This window comes from Pseudoliparis swirei, chromosome 15 (assembly GCF_029220125.1).
Source record: "Pseudoliparis swirei isolate HS2019 ecotype Mariana Trench chromosome 15, NWPU_hadal_v1, whole genome shotgun sequence".
Lineage (NCBI taxonomy): Eukaryota > Metazoa > Chordata > Actinopteri > Perciformes > Liparidae > Pseudoliparis > Pseudoliparis swirei.
In genome coordinates, this window is record NC_079402.1 from 8,953,825 (window position 1) to 8,978,416 (window position 24,592).

The following is a 24,592-nucleotide window of genomic DNA, read 5'->3' on the forward strand; positions in this document are numbered from 1 at the left end:
TTAGTACACTAAACACATCACACATTAACTTGGGAGCCGTCCTATCTGACCGTCACAGGTCTGAGGATAAAACGGTGGCCGACTTTAACACTACACTTTTAGAGGCCATCAATGCACACGGTGTTGGTCTGTCTGCCGACATACACAGGGGGATTAGCGCACTAAACACATCACTCAATACTTTAGGCTCCGTCCTATCTGCCCGTCACAGGGCTGAGGATAAAGCATCGGCCGTCGTGAGCACGAAGCTTTTAGAGGCTATCAATGCCCTTGGGGTTGGTCTGTCTGCCTACCGTGTCGAGAATAAAACCACTATCGATGTGGTAAATACCCTCGGTGTAACTAACTCTCGGCAGAATTGCACAACAGTTAGTCCGCAGAAGCAATGTCAACAACACCATCACTCGTGCTCTAATAACCACAAAACACAATCCTGTTTGAACAGCTGTAGACTGCTGCCGTGTTATACCAGCCACCTCCACAGGGGGGAGCCACAGTTGTTTTATTTTTATATACAATGTCAACAACACCATCACTTGTGTTCTAATAACCACAAAACACAATCCTGTTTGAACAGCTGTAGACTGCTGCCGTGTTATACCATCCACCTCCACAGGGGGGAGCCACAGTTGTTTTATTTTATATATATATATTTTTTTGCTTCCATTTTTAAAATTTTTTTGTTTTGTTTTTTTATTACGCTATTACGGTCTAATGTAGTTTTTTCTTTGTTTCAACTGTGTTGTTTGTTCACATAATGTCGCCACCACGTAAGGTTTGTCGTTATAGCCCATCACACTGTATCAGTGGTCAGGACCTCGCTGTTGATAGGTTATCAGATACAACTGATGATGATGATGATGATGAGCTGGCATGTCCTATACACACACAAATAAATCCTTTGGCAACTCTTGAAGTCGACTTGAATGAATGGCTATCTCGAAACGACCCCAATCCACAGGCCAATGTGAATAGGTGTGTCCCTGACGATGGAATGATTGACGCACAAATAAATCCTTTGGCAACTCTTGAGTATGACATGAATGAAAATGAATGGTTAGCCCGAAACGACCCCAATCCACAGGCCATTGTGAATAGGTGTGTCCCTGACGATGGAATGATTGACGCACAAATAAATCCTTTGGCAACTCTTGAGTATGACTTGAATGAATGGTTAGCCCGAAACGACCCCAATCCACAGGCCAATGTGAATAGGTGTGTCCCTGACGATGGAATGATTGACGCCCAAATAAATCCTTTGGCAACTCTTGAGGATGACTTGAATGAATGGTTAGCTCGAAACGACCCCAGCCCTCTGGCCAATGTGAATAGGTGTACCCCTAATGACTGTGTGATTGACGGGTCATTGTGTGATGACGGTGCTGTGTCCATAGATGAGCAGTTAAACATTGTCGAACCCCCACCTGATATGACACACGACTCCCCACCTGATATGACACACAACTCCCCCGGGATTGATGAAGCTACAAACTCTATGTGCGTTCAAAGAGGGTCTACACCCGTACAGAATGCCTCAAACAGCACACAAGAGGGAGGGGGGGTGCTTGAGCAACCTTCGTCATCACCAGCAACAATATCGTCAGCAGGGGGGAGTGTTACGGGTAGTTTACCCATCCGTGATATACCATTGTTTAATGCTTTTGAGCTACGCCAGCGTGTTGATTTTCGTAACATACGGCTTCATGATATTGAAATGATTCCCTCCTTGATTCGTGATGCTGTGGGTGGGGCGATCGACCAAGCTGTGAATACAGCTCCTAGAGGTAGTGTTTTGAATGTCGTATTGCGAGGGCCGTCGCTGGCCAGTGATGTGCAAGCCATATTACGGTCCGATGATGCATACAATGCGGATTTGTTTCTTGAGCTAATATCCAAGGTATTGCAGAGCAATGATGACTCGATATCTGACGATTCGTTGGACCTGATTGTTACAGTAGCCCGTAACCGGAGTGGGGGTGTTGGGGAACGACTAAAATTGGGAGGGGTGACCTATGACGAAATACTGTCTAAAAAAGGCAGGTTTCTCTACCATGCGGGTAACCTGGACAATCAACTGTGCTTTGCCATGTGTATAGCACATTATAAATACCCCCAGACCTCAGCGGCTGATAGGCTGACCTACGCTACACGGATACAGCAGACAGCCGGTTTTGATATAAACCACCCTATCACACTCACAGACGTTGGTAAATTTGAAAGACTTTTGGGTGTAAAGATCATAGTCTTCCACAACCGAGCAGGCTGTAAACGTCTCGAATGTTTTCAGACCCAAGACACTCCACACCCTCAAACAGTATGGCTATATCTACACAATAATCATTACTACCTGATCGAAAACAAGAAGGGTTTTTTCGGGGCGAGATACATTTGCGACTATTGTTATCAAACATACAGTACCATATTGTATCACAATTGCTCACAGAGATGCAATGTGTGTTTCACCATAGAGTGTCGGACCCAGGGCGGGGCAAAGCGGAAATGTGGTGATTGTAAACGCCTCTGTAATTCAAAATTCTGCTTTGAACAGCACAAAAAACCTGAAATAGTTCACAAGTATATCCCCTGCAAGACCTTGAAACACTGTGACGACTGCGGGACGCTCTACAGACTGGCCAAAAAGCCCCACACGTGTGCTACACAAAAGTGTACACACTGTGGGGAGCCCCGACTGGAGAGTGACAAAGAGCACAACTGTTTTATTCAACCTGTTGAGAAGAAAGTAGCACAGACAAACTATATACTGTTCGATTTCGAGACCCGGTTTCACGGAGGGAAACATGAAGCAAACTTTGTGTGTTCTATGGAAATGTCTGGGGAACGATTTTGTTTCACAACTTTAAGGTGTGTTGAGGCCTTTGTCCGGCGTTATCGAATGCCAAAGTACAGAGGCTACACATTCATAGCACACAATGCGTCGGGCTTTGACAACTACATACTCCTGGAGTATTTTGTCAAGCAAGGTATCACACCTAGTGTGACTATGAGAGGGAGCCGTGTCATTTTGATGTTTGATCAGGCCTATCAACAACGGTGGATTGACTCCTTTAGTTTTCTGCCCATGCGTCTGTCGAGGACTCCTGAAGCCTTAGGCTTTGTCGACCTAGCCAAAGGCCATTTTCCCCATCGGTTTAACACTCGCGAACATGAAAACTATGTCGGAAAATATCCTGAACCGTCTGACTATGGGTACAATGAAATGATCGACAGTGACAAGGTCACGTTCATGAGCTGGTACAAATCAGTTTGTGGAGGCACATTTGACTTCCAAGTGGAGATCGCTCGGTACTGTGTCAATGACGTTGAACTATTGAGAAGGGCCTGCACAACCTATCGCAGTAGTTTCATGCAGTGTACCGAGTTAGACCCCTTCAGCTACACCACCCTCGCAGCCGCCTGTATGGGTGTGTTCAAGACACTGTTTCTGCCCCGCGACACTGTCGCTTTGACGTATGATGGGGCATACACCCCTCAGAACAAAACATTCTCCGATGCATCCATCCAATGGCTCGAGTACCTGTCGTGGTCAAACAACTGCGACATCAAACACGCCCTCAATCATGGCGAGCAAGCATTTGACCCCTTCTACGTTGATGGTTATAATGCTGAGGAGCGGATGTGCTACGAGTTTGCAGGGTGTTTCTATCATGGATGTGTCAAATGCCATGTGCAGGGGGACGTGAACCCTGTTACCAAGGTCACCTATGGTAGAATGTACAACGCCTTTAAGGTCAAAGTGCAGAGTCTGCAAAGACACCATGGTGTACGTGTCACGGTGATTTGGGAGTGCGAGTGGTCCTCCTTAAAACGTCACAATGCCTCCGTGAAGGCATTCATGGCCACATATAAAAAGCCTGAGCGGTTAAACCCACGAGAGGCGCTCTTTGGAGGCCGAACAAATGCCATGAAACTGTACCACCAGGTCAGTGCTGAAAATGACGAGAAAATCAGATACTACGACTTTACAAGTCTGTATCCCATGGTGCAGAGTACCAAGCCTTATCCTGTAGGACACCCTATGATTATCTTCAAGAACTTTGATTCTATAGATAACTATTTTGGGTTTGTAAAATGTGTGGTACTCCCCCCAAGAGGCTTGTTCCACCCTGTCCTCCCCCACAGATGTCATGGAAAACTCATGTTCCCCTTGTGCAGGACATGTGCCGAGGATTTGAACCAGTCTACAGCATGTACACACAGCGATGTAGAGAGACAACTCTCTGGCGTATGGGTGTCATTGGAGCTTCAGAAGGCCCTTGAAAAGGATACCTGATAGTACACATTGATGAAGTGTGGCACTTCCCCACCAAGACAGACACCCTGTTTAGGGGATATGTAAACACGTTTCTCAAGTGCAAGCAGGAGGCATCGGGGTATCCTGGTCACGTCAAGACCGATGTTGAAAAAGCAAAATACGTGGCGGACTATTTTGAGAAAGAGGGCATTCAGCTCGATCCAGCCAAAATTTGTGTCAATAAAGCCATGAGGAGTTGTAACAAACTCCTTCTCAACTCTTTATGGGGTCGTTTCAGCATGAGAAACAACATGCCTTCCTGTGAACTGATCACTGAGCCGACACGATTCACCCAACTGATGTTCAGCGACCAGTTTGATGTCCGTCAGTTCTGTTTCATATCGGACGATGTGGCGTTGGTGCAGTGGCGACATGCCGACAGTCGGGGGTCTCGCATTAAAGATGTAAATGTCTTTATAGGGGCTATGACAACAGCCCATGCTAGACTGATGCTGTACGATGTGTTAGACACCCTGCAGGAGAGAGTGTTGTACTGTGACACAGACAGCATCGTGTTCACGTCTGGGGCTGGAGACCTTGTACCACCGCTGGGACCCTATCTCGGAGATCTAACCGATGAACTCAACAGTGGTGACGTGTGTGGCTCCCCTGAGGAGGATTACATCACAGAGTTTGTCTCGGGGGGTCCCAAGTGTTATGCATACACAACGAAACAGGGCAAGACCACTGTGAAATGCAAAGGCGTGTCTTTGACGGCAAAAAACGCTGCGGTTGTCACACAGGCTTCTTTAATAGGTATGGTACACTCGTTTGTAGCCAATCAGCAAGCTCCAGCTCCGCCCCTAATGACTGCCACTGACACCATCAAGCGGGATAAGAGGCACTTTCATCTGAGAAATGAGACAGTTTTCAAGAAAGTGCGAGTTGTATACAACAAGCGGAGAGTGATGCTGGATTACACCACGCTCCCCTATGGCTACTGATATAACCCAGGGTTTTGACGCTCGTTTTCAACATCCCTTCAGTCTGGTAGTCAGCGGTCCTTCAAACTGTGGAAAGACTTTTTTTGTCAAGGATATTATTGCCAACGCAGATAGGGTTATTTCACATCGTTTTGACAATGTGGTATACATATATTCGTGTTGGCAGCCTCTCTATGACCAATTACTGAAGATACGCAAGATCACTTTTGTAAACGGATTACCCGAATCTCTGTGTGATGATGACTTGTTACCCGTGACCCAAAACAATCTACTAATCATAGACGATGTAATGAATGACGCCTGTAACAGCCTCGAAGTTCAAAATGTTTTTACTAAATATGTACATCACAGAAACCTAAGCTGTATATATTTAGTGCAAAATGTATTCATTCAGGGAAAGGCTAGTCGTACTATTAGTTTAAACACAAACTACCTCATTTTGTTTAAGAATCCTAGGGATAAATGTCAGATTATGTTACTGGCTCGACAAATGTTTCCTGGTAACACGCGACATTTTTTAGAGTCATTTAATGATGCGACACATCTACCCTTTGGTTATTTACTCATAGACTATAAAGCCATGACACCCGAACACTTAAGACTCAGAACATCTGTGTTGTCAGACCACCCCGTGGTGTACATGGCTAAGAAGCACAAGAGATAATGTCTCTGCGTATGCAAAGGAATATTGCTCTGTTAGAGTTGATATATAAATCGCCTCCTAAGGTACGGAGAGTCATTGTGAGTAATGCCGGAGCTGATTTTGTCAAGTCTCTGTGTGAGATTGCCCTAAATGTTTTGAGCGGTAATATCCCCTTGACTGACAAGCAGTACAATCTCTTAAAGAAGAAGAAGAAGCTTATTAGACTGGTGGCATCAAAGAAGTGTTCACTCACTAGTAAGAAGAAGAAACTCAATCAGACAGGCGGTTTTTTATTCCCTCTGTTGGGGGCGGCTATTCCTTTTATAATTAATCTTATCAGAGGTGGTCAGTGAGTGCAAAGTAGATGGATCATACGCAGAAAATGTTTCTGGTGCCTCAGCAACAATTGGACGCTCTAAAGCACACTATGCCTGACCAGCGACAAGGTTCTATAAGACAGTCTGTGGAAAACGACCTTGATAGAACCATGAGCGAGGTGTTAGAAAAACCGGACACGGATGTATATGAAAAAGCTAAAAAATATGCGGGTATTTTACAAAGATACTTGAATTTTGTGAGACAAGGTGAACGCGAGAAGAGCGTCTTGACTCTGTCGCTGCCGCCTGGAGAGAATCATGCTGGAGCTAACCCCACAGCATCAAAAGAGGAATCGGGTACTTACGACATGGTACCTAAAAAGGATCTTGTTCTGGGGAGTGTTATAAAACATTTGCCTAAAAACAGCAAAAAACATGCTGAATGTATTCTGGATACGTTAAACAGCTCAAACGATGTGTCGTGGAACGAGAGGGGGGAGCTTATCATTAATAAACAAATTATACCTGGATCACACCTGCATGATTTGGTGAGAGGTGTCACTGCTTCCCATAACGTCTTAGACAGCTCTAGACCAAAGGGATGGGCTGTTTTTTTTTAAACACTCGCCGGTTTAAATGTACCCTTATCGGCTATACCCAATCCTGTGGTCCGCAAGCTTGTAGCCAAAAATAAGATGAATGACACAAATAACTTTAGTACATATGAGGACACAGCACATACATCCCATAATCGTAGTGTTGATGAATATGACACCCCTTTTAAGACCCCCAAGACCTCAAAGGGTAGATCACGCAGACCTGTTAAGCCTTGGGTGACTTTTTAAGCTTTTTACCCGGGTATAACAATTTGTGTCTGTCTTTTTATAATATATATGTATGTGTGTGTGTGTGTGTGTATATCCATGAGTGTATGTATTGCTCTATTTTTTTATTTTTATTTTGACCGCTCTACCTCGTTGTTTTATCACCTGTATTAATTGTTTTTGTTTTAACTACTCTACCTCGTTGTTTTATCACCTGTATTAATTGTTTTTGATTTATTTTGACCACTCTACCTCGTTGTTTTTTCATTACCTGTATTAATTGTCCATATCATATACTCTGAATAAAAGGCTAAGCAATAACTGGGTGTCACATGTTTTATTTATAAAGTATCTGATAATACAGTACATTACATATACTCTGAATAAAAGGCTAAGCAATAACTGGGTGTCACATGTTTTATTTATAAAGTATCTGATAATACATTACATGATGTTTACGAACACTGCACACAGGGAAAATAATCGCCACAACAATCTGTAGAGTGTCTTTTGTTAACGAAACGAGTAACAACCGCATCATTAGTAAACAAATTGTTGCCGTAAAGGGCCAACACTTTAGAATAAGGCCAGCCTTTTTGTATATGACACAGAAAAAACACACAATGCTGCCCACAAGTAGTGGCTAGATGGTTCTGCACCTGTTTTCTCGAATAAGATATGTGCTCACACGTTTCATTGAGGAACTCTTTTATTTCTCTGGGGAACCCCACATAGTCGGGGGCATGCCCAAAGCTATCGAAAAAGTAGCCGTGATTGTGTTTTGTGATATAAATTGCCAACCAATGCTCTCCAGGTTTGTCAGACGCGTGGGTGTTTACAATCATCATTGCAGGGTACGTGTATAATTCTGCCTGAGGTAGTTGATCACAGGCCAGGACCCCCACAAAACGTGTTCCATTAATCATGCATTTTCTGACTATACTAGTCAACTCTATGGTATTCATCGTATTTCAACAGGTACCCATCAATATGCATCCATCAATACCTGGCGCTGGTTTGATATCTCAAGTACAGAGTCAAACACTGAATAACATATCAACGTCACTGTTCTAGGCAGAGGTACACGGAATCGAGCCTCCAGACGAACGTTGCCTGTTCTAATTAGCGACACATTCCCCGAACATCCTTCGTCAGGCTCCAGATTAATGCAGAACATTGAGTAACCATTCCCAAAATCATTGCGGGTGACGGCCAGCGGTCTGTCCTTTAAATGCCTCCCTGTAGTTTGAATCATGTGGTAATATTCTCTAGTGTAGAGACCGTATTGGAATGAGGGCTGGAATGGTCTTGAAGGGTGTGACTGTCCGTCTGCAGAGATGCTCAAATACTCTAAATCATAGTGTTCAAAATTAAAAGGGTTTCTTGCGTAGCTACCTGTATATCCTTCATTGTCCACAAAGCATAATACCATGAATTTAGGGAGTTGACCCATGTATAAATTCTCCTGATTGCATACTCTTGTCCCCGCTGGTATGGAAAAAGTTTTTAAAGCGACTCTGTCAAGAGCATATTTAGCATTTGTGTGCTGTAGGGCGCGGCTATGAGCCATTCTGACAGGGGGTGCCACAGTAACCTTTTTCACAAAAATACTGGCTGATACAATCTTAACTCTGTACAGCGTATCCGCTGCTGTCATTAGGGCAAATGCATCTTTTGATCGTATGAATTTCAGAGAAATATCGACGCCGTTAAGCAACAACTTCTCTTGAAAAAACAGATCAGAGTGTATCGGGGCTATTAGCTCAACCGTCCGGCTAGCCCCCGTGTATTTTCCACGCTCCAATAAACCTGTGTTAGCCCCCTGTATGGTGGTCACATTCATATGTGAGCCTGTGTCTTTGCAAAATAATCCAGGGCTGAATTGTGTATCCAGAGTGTCTTTGCTATAGTTGAGCAGACATTCTATTATTCCTCTGTAGGGGTAAGTATTTGAGGATTGTGATATGAGTCTATCACCCAGCATGATGTCTACTTGGGAAAATAAGGTGCATCCTGGGTAGTTTATGAATCCTACATCTGCGGCAGCGGGTAAATCAGACCCATCAGGATTCGTAATCTTCACCCTCAAAGACAGATATGAATCATTCAAATCAAGATAATCTTCACCACTCGACGAGATGTAGAACTCCAAGGGTCCGGTCTCCGTTATTGCAGACACTGGAGGAATTTCTAAAAATGTAGATTTCTCGAGGGATGTTTGAGTGTAAGGAACCGTAAACAGATCCAGCTCGGTCTTTACACATTCTGCAGATTGTTTATGTATAAGAGACATAGCTTCTTAGTTTCTTAACTTAGGTCTTGTTGTTTTTTTCTTCTTTTTTTCTTTTTAAAAGATGTCTTTAGCCGAGAAGTGAGCACGTTTTCCCCGTGATCTGCTTCGTTTGGCTGCTGTTTTCTTTTTGACTGGTTTCTTGGTTCTACCACCTGTTTTACGTCTTTTATTTGTGGTACGGGAACGCCCCCTATTCACTGGTGGTCGTTTCAGTGGGCGCCGCATATGCACTAACATACCATGCCCCTCCTGCTTATCCTCCATGGTATGTTTAGTAATTTTCGAGACAACATCACCCATGATATTAGATGCCGCTGTCCTTAGGTGTGGTTTAGCGATGTTAAATCCTCTTTTTAAAAGAGGTATGGCCATTCTGAAAAGACTTCGAAACATACCACCCAATCCGTTTCCATACTGGGTACTAGCCCCTATAAAACCCGGTAGGTCCCCACCAGCCTGATTCATGTAGTATGTCATATAACGGCCATCGTCTCGAACGTAGGGGGTTCGACCCATCATTCAATAGTTTTAGAAATACTGTTTTATGGGTCTAAAATGTAGCTTTACAATCACTTTACCGTATAAAAAAGGTATATACCTGTTCTGGTCGTCTTTTAAAGCTAACTCAATGTCATCAAACACGTTTTTGGAGAGCGACGTGTAGTGTGGCTTGTCAAAAGTTAGAGTGGGTATACGTCGCACCTCGTCAGACACATTTATACATCTCAGGAGTGGTACATGGCTATCGCCAACCAGTTGATAGTCTACAATATCACTATATACATATATGTTATAACAGCCCCCATGAATATCGGCCGCATGTGGGGCGTAATTTCGGTGTAGAGGGTCCACATCTGTGGGAAAACCAGTTCCAGGAACGAATCCTAGAATCTCAGCCAGACGGCCCTTTATGACAATGTCCCTATTTGCCATGTCGCTGATGTAGACCCTATTTTTAAAGCTATCATAGTACATGTATTCCTTGTAAGGCTTTTTGGTTAAGGCACGGATTCGGACGTTAAACTCGTAAACCAGCGCCTCTATAGACTCATAATAGCCCACTGTCATGACGATAGAAGTCCGGTCCCCCGTTGCTATATCGTCGGATATTTGAATGCTGGCGTCGCTATCATTGAAGCTGTTCCACATTTTGGGATATTGAATCTCAATCAATCCAACCTCGTGTGGCTCGCTTAAGACGATAGTTTTTGCTAATTTGGTTCTGTAATTCCATATCTTATTATTCGGATATACCAGGTGGGAAGCGTTACTAGGAAGTGTAACATAGAAACCATTCTTATCCATAGCTATACTGTACCGATGTTGTCTGATGAATGGTGCTCAAGTGTGTGACCTTTTGAACGATGGGCCCTACCCTTTTCTATACAGGCACCATGTCTTTTTCAGGGATCCACGTGTTAAACTTCTGGGGCCACCCTAGCCACTTTACAAACACCATATTTTTACCATGATGTTTTTTTCTGGTCAATACGCTTTCTATTTTAAACGTCTTGTTTTTACCTATAATGACCTTGTGTAGTTCTCCTCGTAAAGGTGCCCTCACAGGATCGTTGGCACTATCGGTTAGTTTATAAACAGGCGGATCCCTGGATAGACACTCTGATATGATGAAATGCTCATCTGTGAATGTCTGCTTATAACCTTTCCTAAACACCCACGGAGTTTTGAGATTCTCACGTTATCTCCTTGCTAAATTTAAAAACCAGGGGTTTCTGAGACTTCAACTTGTACAGATGCATGAATACTATTTTTTCATTGTTTTTATCTACAGTGCTTGGTGTCATATTTATAGACCTATGATGAGAGTTATTATAGGCTTTAACAAGATCCTGAACCACCTCTACATATCTGCGTGAGTTAACAGACGTTAAATACCTCCACATGCGGGTCTTGAAGGTTCTGTTAAAACGTTCTATGATGCTAGCCTTTGTCTCGTTTGATGTTGAAAAATGCTTGATTTTATACTGATCCATTAACTGATGAAATTTTTTGTTATAAAATTCTGTCCCCTCATCTGTCTGCAACTTCACAGGGATGCGACCCTCGTTCAAAACGTCTTTAAAGGCATTTGTCACAGAAGCAGCTGATTTGTTAGATAGACATCTCACCCAGGCATATTTAGAAAAGACATCTATACACATCAATAGGTATCGTACGTTATCGTTTTCCTCTGAATATTCGATCATATCTACAAGATCGGCCTGAAACTGTTGGTCTATACCCTTACCAGTACTCTATTCCTAGGGAAGTTTATAGCTGCTTTGGCATGGAGGGTATAAACATCTTGTTCTAATAAAAAATTGTTGACCTTGGATAATTGTGGCATAATACCTGTTTGCTCTCTGACGGCATTACGAAGTTTTGCTACACTACCTAAGCCCCCCGGATGAGCTGGATCGTAATAAATCGTCTGTAGTGTCCTATCCATGATAAAGGATTGTTAGAAATGATCACAGCAGTATCTGTAACAAACTGTTTTATTGCACCCACCCGCACATAAACACCACATCATCGTATTTTGTCGATAGTGATAAACACATGTTTGATACCATAAGAAGAAACAATAGCATACTCAACGGTTATAGGGTGGCCGATGTACAGACTTTAGCCACCTATCACATAGTTTCTCAAGCCTGAGGGCCCAATTGTACCCTGGGGGCTCATACTCAGCTGGCATAGGGTCCTCGATGTTTTCAAGCACTGTGGTCACATTATCAACGGTAAGCAGATTATGACATATCATGGCTGCAGCTCCGTGGATCTGATCAGCCTTTGTTTCAATACCATAGAGTGACACATACATTTGCACTGTTGGTATGAAATCGTCGGTCCACAATGTATACATCAAATCCTCATAGTGCTCAGTGTAGAAATCTTCTGGTATAGGCCATAGGCAGGGATGGTGGATCTGACTGGGATGAGCAGTATAACATCCGTAACATTTTTTCTCCTTGTAGTATTGTATGGCGGTAGACAGCAGACGTAGAACACCCGTTTTAACACATTCTGTGAAACACGGGTGTTCTTTTTTAGGGGAGTCGGGAGGACCTATGATGTCAAGCCCTTGGGTATTCGTTGCAACGGTCTCCCACGTGTCCTGATGATGCTGTAAGGACATAGCATGCCCGGCCATAAAATATGCAACAGGGTCAACAGTGCAGGTGACCTCGGCGTCCGTATTGTCAGTATAGGTATAAGGGGGGTTCTTCACTTGATCGGCCCATGAATGGTTGGCATCTGTGTTTTCAGCGTCTGAAAATAAAATAAAAAACATTTGTGTCAATTATGCATCAAATTTTAAACACATTAACATATAAAAACATACACATGTTGAAACCTACCTTGATTTCCCCCGTTTAGAAGACATGGGCTTGTCGACTTTATCAGATCCGTGGCCGCATGATAGCAGACACCCCAATTTGCATACCAATTGGCGCATCATCGTAGACAAGACGTTTTCTAAGAGTGCCGTAAGTCTCATAGACTCTGTCTGCCCTGATCGCTTTGTCAACCTGGCTGAACAGACCCTGCATGGCCTGCCAATCACACCATTGAACAAAGAATGTGGTCTGAAACCATTTATCATACTCGCTACTATTGAACTGGTGGGTTGTCTGACCATAACCCGTCACCCCTCTACATACCAACATGTGTTCACGGTTCATACAACTGCTAACAAATAGAAACCCTAGCGGTGATCGGGGGAGGTGTCCTGTATCTATATGGTATATTTGAGCACCTGTTTCACTATACCAGTGGGCTGTGGTCATACTATCAGACGGGTTACCCGGCTCAAATGACCCTCCGATTACTGAACGACACTGTCTCCAGTCACTAACAGACAATAACATGCTCTTCACGTAGCCCTGGGATCTGGTACGCCCCATATGTTTACTCATTAGCCCTACAGTACCGTTAGAATAGGTAACCTTGTAAACATACCCATAGACCCCTAGGTGCTCAGCATCTACGCAGGGACCATCAACAGAGGTACGCCGCCCCGGTATGACTGTATCCACATCTGTATACACGGCTGCAGCGACACCTGCTGGCTTATCTATATTATTAGGACTACAGGACCCCAACGTACCTATAGAACCAGCAGGGTTGTCTTTATCGTTGTTGATGGTGTTGTCGTTGTTGTTGTCGATGTCAGACATAATGACTGTATGTAGATAGCTCAAAAATAAATATAAATAAAAAAATAAAAAAAGATAGCTCAAAAATAAAAGAGATAGCTAAAAAAAAATAAAAAAGAAGAAAAATATTCCTGGCAGATATCCAACACACACCCACAAACAGCAGCAGCAGGAGAGTTAGCAGTTAGCAATACCAGTAACAATAGTAATAGGAGCCAACTACGAAGTACACACCAGTGACCAGACTGTTGGATACTGACCCCTTGCCCCAAAAACCCTCTCTATATATAAGCCTATCGGTATAAGCCCGCCCTCCCCTTATTCATAAGTAGTATGCACCCAATAACATCGTTCCCTACTCCTCCGGACATACCTTTTTTTCCCCACCAAACACGCCCCCATACCTTAGCTTCCCGCCCCTACCTATTCATAAGTAGAGTGTGCTCATTAGCCTCACTGCTCGTGCATGTATGATATCTGACTACATCAGTGCATGTGCGGCTGGGGTGACACACCCCCTTACATTCATTTCAGCACATTGATAAACACTTTGTATTATTAAAGACACAGGGAAGGGTTTTATAAATGTTTAAATGGTACAAACAAGAGCTCCTATCTATAGGGAATTATTTTATTTTATAGATTTTTAATTTGTGATAATATTTTTATATTTTAAATAATATATTTTAATTTTTATTTAAAATTTTTTTTTTCTTCATAAAAAATATGCATAATAGGGACATATATATGCGTGCATGAGAGTGCATGTGAGGTGGCGCGCGTGCACGTACGTATACGCACATACATGTCCCTATACTACTACTACTGTCTGCATCGACTTCCCCGGGATCCTCGGCTCTCGCTCCCAATTGACAAAACAGCCAGCTCGCCAAATCACAATATTCCAATGAGGAACTTAATCCTTCATACATTCTTTATATATTTTTTTTAGCAGCGTGACTTCATAATGCAATCATCGCAGCCATTGTTGTGGCACAAGCTGCGGCGTACTCAGCAGTAAAAAAGATTCCGAGAGCGTACTTCTGCCGGAACTGCAACACGCGCTTAATTAAGAAAAGTGTGATATTCCAATAGGAGATGCCACACTTGCTGGCCCAGGATTCATTCCTAAGAGGCTTCTCTATGGTGACTCATTCAGAGTAGAATGAGTGCCAATTAAGATGTGAGGGGGGAAATGTTTGATATCCCAGCAAGAGATGATCTGAGGGTTTCTCAGGGAAACCAGGACAAATCTAACAGTGAGTTCAAATGAAACTCATGTTTCATCTTGATCCAGGTGCCCATTTTTCTTTAAAAGGCAAAGCTGAATTCAGTATTGTATGCAGGCATTGCCGTGTTCCCCTTAGTGACGTTGTCATGCTGTTGCTTGTTCGGTTATCACCGTTCCCTCCACCTCATGTGTTGTTTACTGAGTTTAAATAAAAAACTGAGCGATATTCTACCATATTTCTTGGGTTCAAAATGTTGCAGTGATCGCCGGGTTTTTAAAGTTAAGTTATGGGAAAAAATTATTCACGATGCATTACATCTGGCAATTCAGCGTTTTGTCTTTGTGAGCTGTTTTTAATGGAATTTTGAAAAGAATGGAAGCCAATAACTCCCAGAGGTCGGCCAGACTTTCTGTAATAGTGACAGTATGGATATAGGATATATATATATATATATATATATATATATATACACATATATATACATATCTATAATACAATACATCAACGGGTTCACACATTTGGTGTGAAATAATGGCGAAGAAAATTGAAATTACACTAATTCAGTTTCAGTTTATTTTGTATAGCCCATTATAACAAATTACAAATTAGCCTCAAAGGGCTTTACAATCTGTACACAAACGACATCCCTGTCCCAGGACCTCACATCGGATCAGGAAAAACCTCACAGGGAAAAAAGGGAAGAAACCTTCAGGAGATGCTGTCAGTAAACAGGAAACAATTGAGCAAACGAAAACCAAAAGCTAGTGCCACGACCGCTCCGGCACACAACATCTGCTCATATAAGAAAATGATGCTTACACACACAGTGTTATCAATCTTCTAAATTTTCTCGATTCATTTTTGTATTACAATACAAACAGATAACACAAAAAACAAGTACAAATTTGCTGACAAATAGCAACATAAAACATGAACATATCTTCACTCAATGGCCATTACAAGTCAGCGTTATTGTCATGATGAATCTATTGAAATATAACCACCAATTTTGTACGATATTTCTATCTATATGCCTTGATTTGAAATATTTAAAGGGGACATGTTTTGATGGGGTCGGATCAGTTCAGATCAGTCTCAATAATTGCAAATGCACACAGAGAGACACACAAATGCAAACACAAAGATTTAAAAATGCGCACAGAACAATTCACAAATATATTCCATTTACAATTTGTTCTGTGCACATTTGTGAATATTCGTGTTTGCATTTGCAAATATTGAGACTGATCCCACCCCATATTTTTTTTGTTCTAGTTTTCATAGTTGTATTTCAGGTTTCCACTAGCACATGTTTACATTATTTAATGTTACAAAAACACATCTTTAACCCTCGGTCTGAAACAATCCATACATGCTTAAAGCAAAATGTGATTTCCAAAGCACAAGTTGAGCAGCGCTCTGTGAGCAGGAGTAATGACTCCCTGATCAAAGAATGAAGTCACGCTCCCGCTTGTAAACCGAGCTTCTCCTTCCTTTGTTGACCTAGCCAGATGTGTCCCTTTGGTTTAGTGAGGATGCCCCACCGGCTCCAACGCAGAGTGTTCCAGACAACCACGACTCCCTCAGAAGCAGCAGCGTTGCGTCCCTGACCTCTTTGTGTCTCCTCCTTCCTTCCCGCTGCCCACCTCTCTCCCTCTCTTACCCCGTGTCTCGCCAGACGCTGCAGATGGGCATAAAGCATTTCTCCGGCCTGTTTGTGATGCTCTGTGTGGGCGTGGCCTTATCGCTACTGACCACAGTAGCGGAATACATTGTGTACAAGCTGGTGATCCCGAGGGTCAAGGAGCCCCGCTTCAAATACTGGCTGCACACAAGTCAGGTAAGTCGCACACAAATACACACACGTGCAATACGGCGAAGCACCATTTCAATCGTGAGCCAGAAAAACAAACGCATTACAATCACCAGAAGAAGTGAGTGAAAGTAGCTGGAACAGAATGTAAACAGATAATGTAAAAAAAAAATGTTTCTCTACTTTTAAAGTATGTGCAGCAAAGAGTCCTCACTTTTACTTTTCTCTATTTTCTGCCTCACGCACATATACAAAACACACAAAGCATTGCATGTTCTCAATAGACGACAGAATAATCCCCGAACGACTGATGCACGTGAGGTAATGTGTTTGTTTTCCAGAGATTACACCGGGCCCTCAACTCAGGCTTCACTGATGACAAGCTGCCGACTGTTACCAAGCCCGAGAAGAGGTAATGTCCCCATCGACGAAGGTCGGCCTCAATACAATGTCAGTTCAATCGAATGAATCCATCTCTGAAATATATTTAAAAATTATAATGAGATGGGGTGTTTTTTGGGGTAATCCATCGCCAAGGAATTGAACTGAATATGAACTGAGCCCAGCCGTGTTGTAATTATTTATGACCCATTTAGTACATTTAGTTTTGACTGAGGATGCAAGGACACATCAGAAACCGGCTCGCCACTGACAGTTGGTGGGTCGTCATCAGTCTCGAGGTTTGGTCCTTGGCGCCTTCTGTCCGCATGTCAAAGTATCGTTCAGAATCAGAATCAGAAACATTTAACACACAAAGAATTTGACTTGGCGGCTGGTGTGTACACATTAGACAGACAAACAAAACAATAACAATCAAAAATAATCAACAGTCAACATATCTGTTGCAATCTGTTCATGACTCTTCACTGCTCCTCCTGCTTAGTATGGGAGGAATGCAGAGGTTGCATTTCATGCATGTATGTCATGTAAAATAAAGGCATGGGTAAGGGGCGGGCCTTGCCCTGTAACTGTGATTGGCTCTGCTGTGTTAGAGCTCCGGGACCGGCGGTGATGTCACTGGGCCCCAGTCAAAGCAGTTTAAAACCAGGCCTGCTCTGCACACAATCAGAATCAGAATCAGAATCAGAAACAGTTTTATTGCCAGGAATGTTTACACAAACGAGGAATTTTGCCTTCAAACCACTTGTTCACCGATAAGGAGCACATTTTTAAAAATTTTAAATGTCCAATATTTCCACTCATATTGTTTTATACTCTAATAAAATGTTCATAAAAACAGGTGTATAAAAATACACTTACCTTTCACATTTCACGATGCACTTTTACTCCTTATGGAGTGGTATCAAACCACTGCATACTAAACACAATGTACCAAATACAATGTGTTCCCCCCTTACTGCATTACAGACAGTAAAGGGAATATGAGTCCATATGTTGCAACCCTTCTAAGCAGAAAGTCAATTTTCCAAACCTCAACAGACGATTATAAATAATGAGGCTGAGAATAAGTGACATCATTTAACATCCATGTGGCAGTTGAGGGACGCATTATTAATCAGGAACTAAATGAATTGTCAGTCTGTTGGAAGCTAATTATCTGAAAGTGAAATTGCGGGAAATAAACTCATGCTGACGTCACAGAGTATTGTTTGGCTCAGCGGGTGAGAGAGGGAGATTAAGTACATCATGAAAGCTTCTTTTTTGTCAGTTTAAAAAAAAAAAATATGTTGCACTGTTGCGATTTGGATGTGGTGGGTTTATTTATTTATTTATTTACATTTGCATAGAGTAAACATTACCCCTATGCTTCATAATACATAAATAAAAATATCAATATTCTCCCTAATATTTCCTATTATATCTTTCTATATGTATTAATTTAAAGCATAAGACCTCTGCACATGTTATCAAAATAAACTATTACAACCTAACAGTACACATGGAAATACACGATCTGCATATACCCCCTGTTTCATCAGCATAATAGGAAGGAGCATGAATTTGGCTTAACACGACCTCATAGGGAGGAACCACAACGTAATGAATGTCCTACCTGCGCTAACAAGGATGTAGAAACGCCCAAAGGCATCAGAGAAGTGTGTGAAGGAGAGATAATCGGTGTCTGTAATACCACAAACACAGCATGTCCAATTAAGATCTCGTGATTTTGTATCAAACCCGGTGTCCGGTCATGTATAGGAAAGTCCTGTAACCGACACTGAAACATGACACTCACAATTCAGCTGCTCTACGGTCTTTAATTGAAATTAAATGTGGCGTCATGTTCTCCCACTATTTACACAAGTGTACATTTCATATTTAAGTTAGCTGTGCTTACATTCAATTTCCTTTCAATTTTTAAAGCAATTTTGCTGATGGCCTCAGGTCCATTCTCAAATACTTTATTAATTATTGTTATTTTTTTTGTGTTTTCATGAGCTAACATATTCAAAGCCATGACTGTGTTGATTTGGAAACTTTTATTTTCTTTGTGCGCTTGTGATTCCGAGGACACTTACAATTACTCTCAAGAGCCAATGTGTTTCCGTGCCACCGGACTAACTCTACAGTGACAATATAATTAGGCCGGGATTGGGCGACCTTGTGTCAGCCCCGCTGTGTAACGCTTGTATCGCACACCATCACCCCGATTTGAAAGAATCGCAATCACAACGTATACGAACTAGAACTAGAACTACCATCGACCACAAGAAGACGACATTGGGCATTCGAAGGTTCACCCTCCACAAAGGGTGGGGGGGAGACCCTGGACATACCTGCTGGAGGGGAATTCAATATTTGGTTGAAGGACTTTCCAGCAGGGCGCATGTCGTTCTGCTGCACCTGTGTCCTGCTCGTTGAAGGACAGCGTCCTTATTTACTGTGCTACCAGCTGACAGATATCTGTAGCGACAGATGTTCTGGGAAATACCGATCAGTGGTGAAATAATACCTTCTACACTGGGAGACAAAAAGAAAAGTACCTGGAAGTCGTTAGTCTTGGATTCCGTATGCGTGTCTAACAACTGTGCATCTACAGTAGGTTGTGTGGACATGTGTAAAAACACGGCTCAAGGAGAAACTCAACTTGTATGAAAATGTAAATGAAATATTGGAATCATTTTTAATGATGCGACTGGATATCCCTGGAAATTATTTGGAGGAATCTGAGAAGTTAAAATGTTATCGAGGAGGAGGAGGGATCTGGCCTCTCTGAAGGAAAGGAGCAGGAGCAGCTCAGCCACAGTAGGTGAGAACACTAAATGGTCTCTCTGTAAATGATGAAGACATATTGTCTGATTTGAGTTGTGTGAACCAGCGCCGGCCTCCTCGGACACGCGATGTGAAACAAAGAGCTCTATTTTAGATGTCTGACATCGCGGCGAGGACGACAATAATCATGTTGTTCAATGAATCAAGCAAAAGGCTGGATTGAAAATAAGAAAGCAGGCTTTTTAGTTTTGACGAAAAGTGCTACTAATAATAAGAATCCTCTTTATTTGTGTTGCACTTTTTAGAGTAGCCACAAAGTGCTTCCAAATAGAATAAATCAGAAAGGAATACAACAAAAACAATGAACGCAGAGGAAAGAAAGAAGAAAAAAGGTCAAGATGTACCCCAGCCGTGTTTTCTCAACAATGTTGAATGTCTGCATTCCCACACTAAACAGAGTGCATCTCCTCCACCACATGGACTATTTTAATCATGTTAGTTAAAATAAAAGAAAACACTTGTGAGGATACTTCGGATGTGTAAATATCAGCCTGTATGTTACTGTTTAAGATTAAATGAAGATGGCACACAGCGCAAATTAAAAAGTGTTACTTATTATTGATATGATTATCTCTTTAGAATGATACAGCTGAAAGGTTTAAACTTCTCAAAATCATAAAGCAATGTATGAACAGTAAAGTGAAGCAGAACTGAATTAGATCCTTGTTAGTAAAGACAGTTTAACCCTCCTGTTACCTTTCGGGTCAATTTGACCCCATTCAATGGTTAATGTCGGTGTTCTTTGGGGTCAATTTGACCCCAGGCTGTTTTTCACTGTGTCAAACATATAAGAAATATCAACTTTTTTATATATTTAAAGGGCTATTTAGGTAGTCAACAAACAAACATAAAGTACCTCACACTTAAACAATATTAATTCTACTAATCTTCTGGAGGTTTTAATTGCTGGGGTCAAATTGACCCCGAGGGTAAAATATGTCAGTAAATATAAAGGTAACAGGAGGGTTAAGCAAAGTCTCTAAATGGGCATTTGGGCACCATCTGTGCCATTTGAGGTTTCTTATGTACTATATATCTCACTTTTATATTACTAATGGAGTAAAACTGTAAAAAACAAACAAATTAACTGTGTTGAATCCTCTTGCTTTTTGTTGTCTAGCTTTTTCTGCTAGGACGTAGCTACGGGTATATTTACATCTCCAGTGATAGAAAGCAAAAAGTGATTTTAGGGGCTTAAAAATATGCTTATAGCTTATGTTTTAAAAAAGTTTCTTTATAAATTGCCATACATCTACTATGTGAATAGTTAAAATGCGTTGTGACCACTTGTGTAGCAAAATATTCTTTTATTAATTAGAAAATATAGTAAAGAGGATTATATGCAAACCAAAATATACATATTTGGAATGCTCTGGACAGAAGCTCGGTCTGCCTACAGCAAAACATTTTCATTTTGGTGAAACTGATATTTCCTCTCAACCCAACATGGCTCCAGCCTTGTGTTATATCCAATCACCGAGTGCAGATGCCACTTTCTTTCTGCCTTTGTCCTGTCAAACTTGATGTTGCAGGTGTTTTTCAAGGCCAGTGCAATCAAATGAATTGATATGTAACCAAGGGCAACCATGATGGCTGTTTTTTAAGCTTGTGGAACTTTAAAGTCTGAAAGAAATAGCTAAAATGTTCTTTTTGAAGTTTTCCTTTATATGATTTGTCATTTGTGACATGTCACGATGGAAGAAAAATTATATATGGAAGAGGGTGTATTGAAAATAATGTAAAGCAGAGACTGTATTGAAGAGACTATATGGAAGAGGCTGTATTGAATACGCTGTATGGAAGAGGCTATATGGAAGAGAGTTTATGGAAGAGAATGTACGGAAGATAGTGTACAGAAGAGAATGTATGGAAGAGAAAGTACAGAAGAGAATGTACGGAAGATAGTGTACAGAAGAGAATGTACAGAAGAGAATGTACGGAAGATAGTGTACAGAAGAGAATGTACAGAAGAGAATGTATGGAAGAGAATTATCACGACTTGACGGAAATGAGGAAGTCAGAATTCAGGAAAAAGTAACATCTTTTACTGGGCAACATTTAGAGACGAACCGACACAGACAAGAGGTCGACACAGACAAAATACAAAGGGGAATGAGGCACAGGTGGAAACAATGAGGGCGGGGTCTGCAATCACAGGAGGGCGGCACACAAGGAGGGAGGAGTCTGAAACGAGAGACAAGGTGAGTGACAGACAACACAACAGAAACAGACAGTGAACACAGAACTACCCAGAGGGTCTGGGTGTAACAAGAATGTACAGAAGAGAATGTACGGAATAGAGTGTAGAAGAGAATGTATGGAAGAAATGTAGAGAAGAGAATGGAGATGAGAATGTACGGAAGAGAATGTAGAGAAGAGAGTTTATGGAAGAGAGTTTATGGATGAGGCAGTATGGAAGAATATGCATGTAATTATTATTAATTATGTAATTATAATTACTGGTAACAGTCAACTGATATCAAATGTTCATGTTCATACTTTATCACCTTTAAAATTCCTGGAAAATCTATTCAACATTTTGGAAGAACAAATGTATTATAATTTAAAAAAGGTTGAACAGATGAATATCCTGTTAGGTATTTGATAAGCTTGCAGGATATTCTCTTAAACGGTGATTTCAAAGGTCTTCTGTTTTTAAAGCTTTTTTAAAAATTATTATTTACATTCCTATAAAACAATCCAGACAGTCACCTCATTTAAGAGTAGACTTAAGACTTTCCTCTTTGACAGTCTTATAGTGAGGGCTGAATCAGGTTGACCTGGTCCAGCCCCTAGATATGCTGCTATCGGCTGATAGGCTGCTGGGGGACGTTTAGGATACACTGAGCACCTCTCTCCTCTTCCCTCTCTCTTTATGGATGAATTTACATCTCTCCATTGCACATTACTAACTCTGCTTCCTCTGTTTCATGGATCATGGATGTCTGGATCGTGGTCCATGCCTACTACAAACTATTCATACAAGTCTGTCATATTCATTGAACGTGTTGTAACTTTGTAATGCTCGTCTTGGGGAGAGTGATACAATCTGAGCAACTGGCTTTACATAGGATTCAGCCTGGAAAGATGGGATAAGATTAGACACAATCTCCCACATTGGCATTGTTTAGTAATCAACCTGATATGTCTCTATGTATCCGTCTTATCTCCAGGTGCAATAAGGGAAACAACCAGTCAGCATCTTGGAATCCTGCAGAGTCCTCTCACTGCAACAGGCGTAGGGTCCTTCTACAAGAGATGCAGAATGACCTGGAGAACCCATCCTCCCAGGAGCTTCCTTCACCACCATCCCCATCTTCCCTGCCGCATCACCACTCTCTTCCCCTAATGGGGAAGCGCCCACCCATCGTGACCAACTTTAACGGTCGCTCTTACCTATTAGGGCGAGGGTTGGGCAAAGTCCTGGGGCCAGGGCTGGGGGGCTCCGGGCAGGCCCTAACACGCTTAGGAGCGGGCGACTGCGGCACCGGCCTGGGAGTGGGACAGAAGCCACTGGTTCAGGAGCTTTCAGAACTGGAAGGTCAAATCCTCGTCATCAAGCAGCAGTTGCAGACGGCGATGAGGAGGAAGCGAGAGCTAGAACAGTACCAATCAGAGAAGCAGCAAGCAAACCAGACTGAGTCCAGTCAGCCCACGCCGCACCAGCAGACTAACAAACACACAAACACACTCCCAGAGTTCTGAAGCTCTTCACTTTGTTCTGCCCAGAGAGACCTGGTCAGACGTGGGACTTGTTTCCATGGGCCCCAGTCTCGGTCAAGGAAAAGAATGAGTTTTGGAGCTAGAATCTTCAAAGATTTGTTGGAGTTGAATCCTCCGTTAGGCTCAGGAGTTCCCCTGAATGTTGGACTGAAACGTTCTCCAGAGAACCGATCCTGCTCTATAACTCCGGGAGAACATTTCCTGACTTCTGGGAACTTGAGATTCCGTTAAACGAGAGGAAATGGACAAAGGTGGACCACGGACCCTGTACCAAATCTGTTCTCACTCACTTGTTGCTGTCATTGAGGCGGCGTGCAAATCTTCCTCTTCCTATCCTCCCTTCCAACATTTTCTTCACCTCACTAATCCCTTCATTCTTTTTTCCCATTAATGTCCATCCTTCCTCTTGTCCCTCACTTCCTTTTCCCTCTATGTCGCTTGCCATGATTAAAGCTTGAGCATAGATATGAAGACTGGTACTTAAGCCTAATGAGCAAATTCACCTGTCGTACACTACCGTTCAAAAGTTTGGGGTCACTTAGAAATGTCTTTATTTTTCAAAGAAAAGCAGTTTTTTCAATAAAGATAACATTAAATTAATCAAAAATACACTCTATACATTGTTAATGTGGTAAATGACTATTCTAGGTGGAAGTGTCTGGTTTCTAATGAAATATCTCCATAGGTGTATAGAGGCCCATTTCCATCAACTATCACTCCAGTGTTCTAATGGTACATTGTGTTTGCTAATCGCCTTAGAAGACTAATATCTGATTAGAAAACCCTTGTGCAATTATGTTAGCACAGCTGAAAACAGTTATGCTGGTGATATAAGCTATACAACTGGCCTTCCTTTGAAGTTTGAAGAACAAAATTAATACTTCAAATATGAATCATTATTTATAACCTTGTCAATGTCTTGACTATATTTTCTATTCAATTTTCAATTCATTTGATAAATAAAAGTAAGTTTTCATGGAAGACACAAAATTGTCTGGATGACCCCAAACTTTTGAACGGTAGTGTATGTCGAGACTCGTTGAAAGTGTAAATGACCGGAAGTTGAACCCATCCTTAAATCTTTAAGTTCAGTCGCT

The 24,592-nt window shown here is 42.0% G+C and overlaps 1 protein-coding gene across 1 annotated transcript in view; it reads left to right on the forward strand.

Moving 5' to 3' along the window:
• Nucleotides 1-23,477, forward strand: part of grin3a (glutamate receptor, ionotropic, N-methyl-D-aspartate 3A) — a 79,254-nt gene extending 55,777 nt beyond the window's left edge. Inside the window, exons 8-10 of the mRNA XM_056433174.1 lie at nucleotides 16,404-16,565; nucleotides 16,880-16,950; nucleotides 22,946-23,477. Coding sequence (XP_056289149.1) covers nucleotides 16,404-16,565; nucleotides 16,880-16,950; nucleotides 22,946-23,477 — 765 coding nt within the window. The remainder of the gene's footprint in view (nucleotides 1-16,403; nucleotides 16,566-16,879; nucleotides 16,951-22,945) is intronic.
• Nucleotides 23,478-24,592: the final 1,115 nt, after the last annotated feature.